This window comes from Prionailurus bengalensis, chromosome B2, assembly GCF_016509475.1.
Source record: "Prionailurus bengalensis isolate Pbe53 chromosome B2, Fcat_Pben_1.1_paternal_pri, whole genome shotgun sequence".
Taxonomy (NCBI): domain Eukaryota; kingdom Metazoa; phylum Chordata; class Mammalia; order Carnivora; family Felidae; genus Prionailurus; species Prionailurus bengalensis.
This window is the reverse complement of record NC_057349.1, coordinates 101,197,722-101,204,946: the sequence shown is the minus strand read 5'-3', so window position 1 is coordinate 101,204,946 and position 7,225 is coordinate 101,197,722. Positions and strand designations below refer to the sequence as shown.

General features: G+C 46.2%; 1 protein-coding gene across 1 annotated transcript; it reads right to left on the bottom strand.

Moving 5' to 3' along the window:
• Nucleotides 1-5,410: 5,410 nt before the first annotated feature.
• RFPL4B (ret finger protein like 4B) lies at nucleotides 5,411-6,944 on the bottom strand. Its single transcript, XM_043590525.1, has one exon. It carries the CDS (start codon nucleotides 6,831-6,833, stop codon nucleotides 6,021-6,023), a length of 813 nt encoding a protein of 270 aa, XP_043446460.1. The 5' UTR covers nucleotides 6,834-6,944; the 3' UTR covers nucleotides 5,411-6,020.
• Between the last annotated feature and the right edge of the window lie 281 nt (nucleotides 6,945-7,225).

Below are 7,225 nucleotides of genomic sequence, written 5' to 3'. Positions count from 1 at the left end.
ATATATAGCATATATCATATATATAGCATATATCATATATATAACATATACAACATATATCATATATATAACATATACAACATATATATAACATATATCATATATATATATATATATATAAAACAAGTAGCAGGATGGGAAAAATATCTCTGATGGATATAAATCTGGCAGTTGGAACTTTAAGATCATTGGTCCCCCTGAAAACAAGCCACATGTTAGTGACCGCGTGGCAGCTCGCAGGTGCCCCACACAGGCATTGGAGTGGTATAGTGGCTGGGGCTGGGGGGCTGGAGGGGAGGAAGGCCCTGCTTGCCTAAGCACCTAACAAAATGACTGGGAAAAAAAGTGCCTGCCTGTTTTGAGGTTGGAAATTTTGATACAGAAAGCACAGGGACTCCAAATGTAGGCAAATAAATCTTGGACCAGGATAACAGGGGCTACTTGAAGTGAAACTCTCATAGAGATATTTATTGAGCAATTATGGATGAAATGATATGTGAGGTTTGCTCTTAAATAATCCAACGGAGGGGCACTTGGGTGGCTCAGTCGGTTGGGTGTCCGACTTCGGCTCAGGTCATGATCTCACGGCTCGTGAGTTCGAGCCCCACGTTGGGCTCTGTGCTGACAGCTTGAAGCCTGGAGCCTGCTTCTGATTCTGTGTCTCCCTCTCTCCCTGCTCCTCCCCCATTCACGCTCTGTCTCTCTCAAAAATAAACATTAAAAATTTAAAAAATAATAATAATCCAACGGGGAGGCCTGGCATTTGTTGATAATTGTTGAAACCCAATGAGGGTACGTTACACTCTTCTCTGTTTTTGTGCATGTTTGGAATTTTCTATTAAATGGGAAAGCTGAGGCACACTTTGCACATCATCTTTTAGTTTTTGAAATTGGTCGTAGAAGGGAAGGAGAAGGAAGCTGAGGGCAGGCTGTGAGCATACAAAATCCTGGAAGATTCACCAAAGTTCTAATGTCTGGAGCCAGGGAACACACGACAAAATAAAGGGAGACTGTGGGGCTCCTCTATGGGTCTCCAGAAAGGCATGTGGGGAAGGGCGTCCTCTAGAAAACACCCAAGAATCAACCCCATGTCACAGCAATGTTGGCACGCTAGAAAATGAGTCAGGAATAAGTCCAACTGCAAGGAGAACACAAAAAAACAACAGTGGCTTGACAGAGAAAGCTGTTTATGTTTGCATCACACCGATGATGTCGGGGTTATGTGTTCCAAGGCCAGCAGACTGTCTCTGCAGCCTTCTGAGGTCCAGGCTTCTCTGGCGCTGAAGCTGCCCCTTAGTCTTGTGGTCCAGGAGAGTAGCCTCTGCACTTGAAGCAAAAGGATGGAGGAAGAGCCTGAAAAGTGGGCAGAGAGGCTGGCTCTTAGGGAAGGTTCTTAGAAGCTTGTCACAAGGAAGTCTGAAACCAGGCTGCATGCGGCAGCGATATGCGTATTGTAGCACCACAGCAGAATCTGTCACCTAGGAAAAATAAGCCCAGCTTTTGCCAAACTCCAAGCCAGTATTTATAGATTGTCCAAAGACAGTAACCTCATAAGAGGCAGAAGATTATACCATTTTTTTCTTGGATGCTTTTTATGGGCGGGGCAGGGGGGGCGGGGGGCGGGCAGGGGAGGTAGGGGCTCGGGGAACTAGCCCAGAAAGGCTTTAATGAGAAACTTTTCCTTACCAAGGGTTCCAAAACCAAATATTAAGAACACAGACTTAGGGGGCGCCTGGGTGGCTCAGTCAGTTAAACATCTGACTTGGGCTCAGGTCATAATCTCAAGGCTCGTGAGTTCAACCCCCCCAGTCGGGTTCTGTGCTGGTAGCTCAGAGCCTGGAGCCTGCTTCAGATTCTGGGTCTCCCTCTCTCCCTGCCCCTTCCCCACTCATGTTCTGTCTCTCTGTCTCTCAAAAATAAAAAACAAACATTTAAAATTTTTTTTTAAAAAAAGGAACACAGACTTAGGTCACTGTAGTGAGTAGTTATTTTTACACACAGTTTTGGGTATTGTCAGGGTATTAGAATTGATGACAACAATCTTGTGGTAAAAAATGTGGGTGGGGAAGGGTGGAGGGTATTAGGCAAGAATGTCCATAGCACTGTAGGAGTTTTGTTAATACACTAATCTAATCCCTGCTAAAACCATCAACCTCCCTCTCTTCCCTTCATTGTTCTAGGGTTGTTTGTTTGTTTAAAGGCAGGAGTTAAAATTAAACTTAAATTTAAATGGAATGAATTTTAAACGAATTAATTAATTGAAAGGTAATTCGTCGGATGATTCATTTAACACAGAGATTAAAATCAAAATGCACTGTGTCCCCTCGACCACTGGTTTCAAAGATGGTCCCCACCAACATCACTTGGGAATGTATTACAAATGCAAATTCTTGGGCTCCACCCAGACCTTCTGAACTCATCTGAGAGATTCTGGTTCACGATAAAGTTTTGGAACTGATGCTCTAGCCCAGCGATCCCCCACCCTGACAGCACTGTTACAATCACGGAGAAAACTTGGGAAAGTCCCGCTGAGCCCCATCCCCAGAGACTCTGATTTGATTGGTTTGGGATGTGTTCTCGGGTGTGGAGATTTTTGAACGTCCCTCTCCAGACTGTAAGAACACAGGACTGAGGACCGTGGCTCTGGCCAGCTTCGGTCGTCTGGGCCTTTGTGGCCAAATAAAGCAACTACATTCTAGGAGTTGTGGGGGACAAATGTCCCTCCCAAATAAAGACTTCAAGAGTAGTCGTTTTTCCTCTGTCCCCTCATAAGCTCCCTTTGACCCCAGGTCAGGAGGACCGAGCTGCCCAGACTCCATGAGCCGAGGGAGGAGCTCCCCCAGATCCCATCTACCTTCCCTCTTGCATCTCTACAATTTTTCTAGTTCTCCTTTCCCACCTAACCTGGAGTTCGGGTCAGTTATATCAAACGAGTCAGACCCAAACAAGTTGTACCCAAGATTTCGGTGGCGGAAAGAACATTGTATATGGATATTGTGGGAGAGGCAGAGGCAGACATGAACAAGAGCAGGGGTTATGATGCCAGTATAAGTTTCTGTGGGGAGGCTCTTTTTAAAGGAACCCTGTGGGGCACCTGGGTGGCTCAGTCGGTTAAGCGGCCGACTTCGGCTCAGGTCATGATCTCGCGGTCAGTGAGTTCAAGCCCCGTGTTGGGCTCTGTGCTGACAGCTCAGAGCCCGGAGCCTGTTTCAGATTCTGTGTCTCTCTCTGACCCTCCCCCGTTCATGCTCTGTCTCTGTCTCAAAAATAAATAAACGTTAAAAAAAATTTTTTTTGAAGGAATCCTAGATGGGGACAGGATGAGTTGAGGCCTGAGAAGGCCTGAAATTTGTGGAAAGCTCTTGGAGGAGAGGTGGGAAGGGTGGTCATAATTAATACTACCCTGTTATGCTAATTAGGATTTCTAATTATAATGTATTCCCATACTGCTATTGCTTTTTGAGGCAGCCAGAGTTCTTTTCCCCAAAGTGACACCACTTCTAACACCAGCACCTTTAAAAACTGTCTACATGCATTCGTATCCATGCTACAGTTCTCAAGAGTTGGAGGGGGGGGGGGGTTGGGTGAGGAGTGGGAAGAGGAGGAAAGTACCTGACACAGATGGGTGAGGGGGATGGGCACACCATGATGCTTTCTTGTACGGACCCCTAAGTAATAGCAAACAATCATTTTAATACTAAGACTAGTCAAAATGCAGGGTGCCTGGGTGGCTCAGTCGGTTAAGCATCTGACTTCACCTCAGGTCATGATCTCAAGGTCCGTGAGTTTGAACCCAGTGACGGGCTCTGTGCTGCCAGCTCAGAGCCTGGAGCCTGCTTTAGATTGTGTCTCCCTCTCTCTCTGCCCCTCCCCTGCTTGTGTTTTCTCGCACGCGCGCTCACTCTCTCCCTCTCTCAAGAATAAATAAATAAACATTAAAAAAAAAAGTCGGATATGTGAAATGTTTTGCAAAGGGTGAATACTGACTGACAACAGAATGAGCCTGTGACTCATTCCCCTCAAGGTTTCCCCCGGGCCACAATATTCCATCAGACAGGAGAAAGGAACCAGGTCAATCATTGGCCACTGGCATTTTCCCCTAATGATTGATGAAGAAAAAAATCAGGTCCATCAGCTGGGATGAAGGGAACTTGGAACTTAAACCTCTGTGAGGAAGAGACAGAAAGTCCCTCAAAACAAACAGTCTTTGAGAGAACCTGAAATAGGCAAATACACTACAAGCTGTCACCTCAGGTCTTAGGGAAACTGGGGCTGCCCTTTCTTTGGCATTCTGGGACACAGGAAGGGACTAGAAGCCTAGGGCCCATCCCGGGGTTTCAACCTACAGCTCTCAACCTGTTGACCAGTTGTGAAATCAAATGTGTGTGAGCCCAGCATTTTTTTTTTCAAAGCAAATATAATAAAAGAGAAAATTCTAGTGTATCGCTCATAAGTACCGTTTCAGGAAACTTTTGTTTCCATATTACCAGGACCTGTTAAGGTGGATCAGGGTGGATGCAGGCCCTGAGTCAGAGAAGGGCAAGGAGACCCCTTAATAAAATCACAGGGATCAAAAGGAAATAAGGGGGGAAAATACCAAACCTGGACTGTCCTCCCACTCTAGTGGAGTTGGTAAGAGAAGGAAGCTGACTATCCTCAGTTTCTTTGGAAATGAGGTCAAAAGCAGATTCCTGAACATGTCGCAACCCAACTCTTCCAAAGCAGATGTCACCTCAGAAGTGGCTGACTCAAGTAAATTAGAAAAAAAAAAACAAAAACAAAAACAAAAAACCACAACCCTAAAGGACCTGAATGGTTTGAAAAGGAGCCATCATGAGCACTTGAGCGTCCGGTATGAGAAACCGCCATCTGAGACAGTGTGGATGCGGTGTTGGGGAGAGGGGCACAAGTTTCAGATCGAACAGGAGAGGACCAAACACGACCAAACAGGAAAACATCAAACGTCTCAGAGAGTTAACTGCAAAACCTCTAAAATTCTAACATTAAAAAAATGAATTCAGAAGCAACCTGGAGAACAGTTTTTGGTGAACATCTGTCTGCAGTTTAACGTAGTTGATAAGAATTCCCACAGCAACAGCAGTGGTCTGAAGTTCAGGCGTGCGGGGAGGTGTCCTTTCCTCTCAGAAGGAAGGGTTTCCCATGCACAAATGCACCCGGTGGGCGGAAGGCCAGGGGTCCACTCTTCTCAAGAGCTGTTTCCCTCATTACTCATTTCCCGCATTCCCCGTTCCTTCATTACTCCAGAAGGTTCGGGATCTTAACAGCTTGACATTGCCTGAGCCTGTTGGCATCTCTGTGCCTGCCGTGAGACCGTACCACATGGGAGGTGGTTTGACAACCACATGGGAGGCCAATCCTTGAAATGGGCAGAGGACGATTCCCATTAGAACAAACGTGAATCACCATTAACTGCAGACACCTCAAAGTTTTGTCGTTCAGGAAAACTTGGGCAGCTGTGTTTGGGAGAAAACAAAAATGAGAAACGTAGTTCTTTCCCAGTACTTTTGTCTCTCACTGAAACTTCATGTCAAAATATCTCATGCTGGCTGTTTCCTTCTTCTTTCCCAGACAGCTATCATTATCAGGAATGGCAGAAAAGGCATAAAATAATGAAAAAGGCGTTGTCTCTACCCACAAAATATTTTATTTAACTTCCAATCTGAAATGGCCCATTTGTATTTAGTACAAAATAAATGCACAGCATCGTCTCTGATCATCACAGCTATTTGGCTGAGAGATATAATGATCCCCACTTGAAGACTAGGAAAACTGGGGCTTAGAGTGCTTACTAACACCCCCTAAGGCCCCATAGTTCTTTAGCTACGAAGTCTACAAAATGCACCCTAAAAACTATTCAGCTGCAAGGTCTACAAAATCTATTTCAAAAATCGGCACAACCTTTCTACTACACACATGGTCTCTCTCTAGGTCATTCTGCCCTTTCTCGAGTCAAAGGTCTCATTCACCTCTGAGAAATCTTCTAGGAAGTGCTGAGTTTCTCATGAGCAGAGTTTCAGGGAGGCACCACTGTCACTTTCTCTAGGCAGCTCGGGACAGAAGAACGGACGCAAAGGCTCCACGCATGAGAGATGACTGTGTGTATAGATGAGGGCATTACCTCTCACATCAAAAAACTTGATTTCTTCCATCTCAACATCTAAAAAAATTCCTACGTGGCTAAGTTCAGGGCTCGCAGGAATTCTGGTTTCTGGGAAGGAGCTGGTATAGATGGTCCCTGCCTTCTTGCTGATAAACCAGAAGCCATGCTCGGAGGAGAAACCGGCCTTTCTCTTTCTGTCGACTGATTCCTGGCAGATCCCCAGGGTCCACTCCTCCGCCTGTCCCACTTCGACCTCCCAGTAATGGCAGCCGGAGGAGAAGCATGGGGTGCCCAGGACACAGGCCAGGTGGGTGAACCTCTGGGGATCTTCCACTGGGTTGCGGCAGATCTTCCCACACTGAACATTCTTGAGGTCATCAGAGAGGATGAGGAAGGAGTGGGCGGTGCTTGTATCCAGGGTCATATCCTCCCGGAACCTCAACAACTCATTGCTTACGTGCAGACTTTTCTCCAGTAGGGCACTGTGCTGTGTGAACAGAAGTGATAGTGCTCCAATTTGCCATTCCTCCAAAGGGGGGCTGTCACTTACCCCTCGACACACGGGGCAGGTCAATTTCAGATCCCTGTGTTCCAGCATCCATCTTTGCACGCAATGAAAGCAGAAAATGTGTGCACAGGGGAGTAAAATGGGGCTTAAGAAAATTTCCAGACAAACCGGACAGGTCACCTCCTCTTGCAGACTCTGGGCCATGGTCTCTGAAGGTCACTCCTTGGCAGTGAACTGAGCTGAAGTCGCCCTTTATTAGCTTCTGAAAGCGATCGGGAGCCTTCAGTACACAATCCGCTCTTCAATAATCAGGATGCACCTAAATCCAATACAAACATTAAATAGTATAAATCTTCCTGCGGCTTATACAGGAAAGCAGCACTAAATCACCAGAGAATCAGAGTAAAAGCACTATCTGTGAGAAAAACAGGGAACCATGTATCTTTGAGAGAAGCTAGGTGATCACAAAAGAGAGACAGGACAGCAGACATTATCTTTTCAGGTGGGGCAGCTGACCTTGTGTGGAGACGCCCAGACGAAGTCTTCTCTGCTCTGACCACAGCTTCTCTCTGTGGGAGCTGAGTGCAATGAGGCCT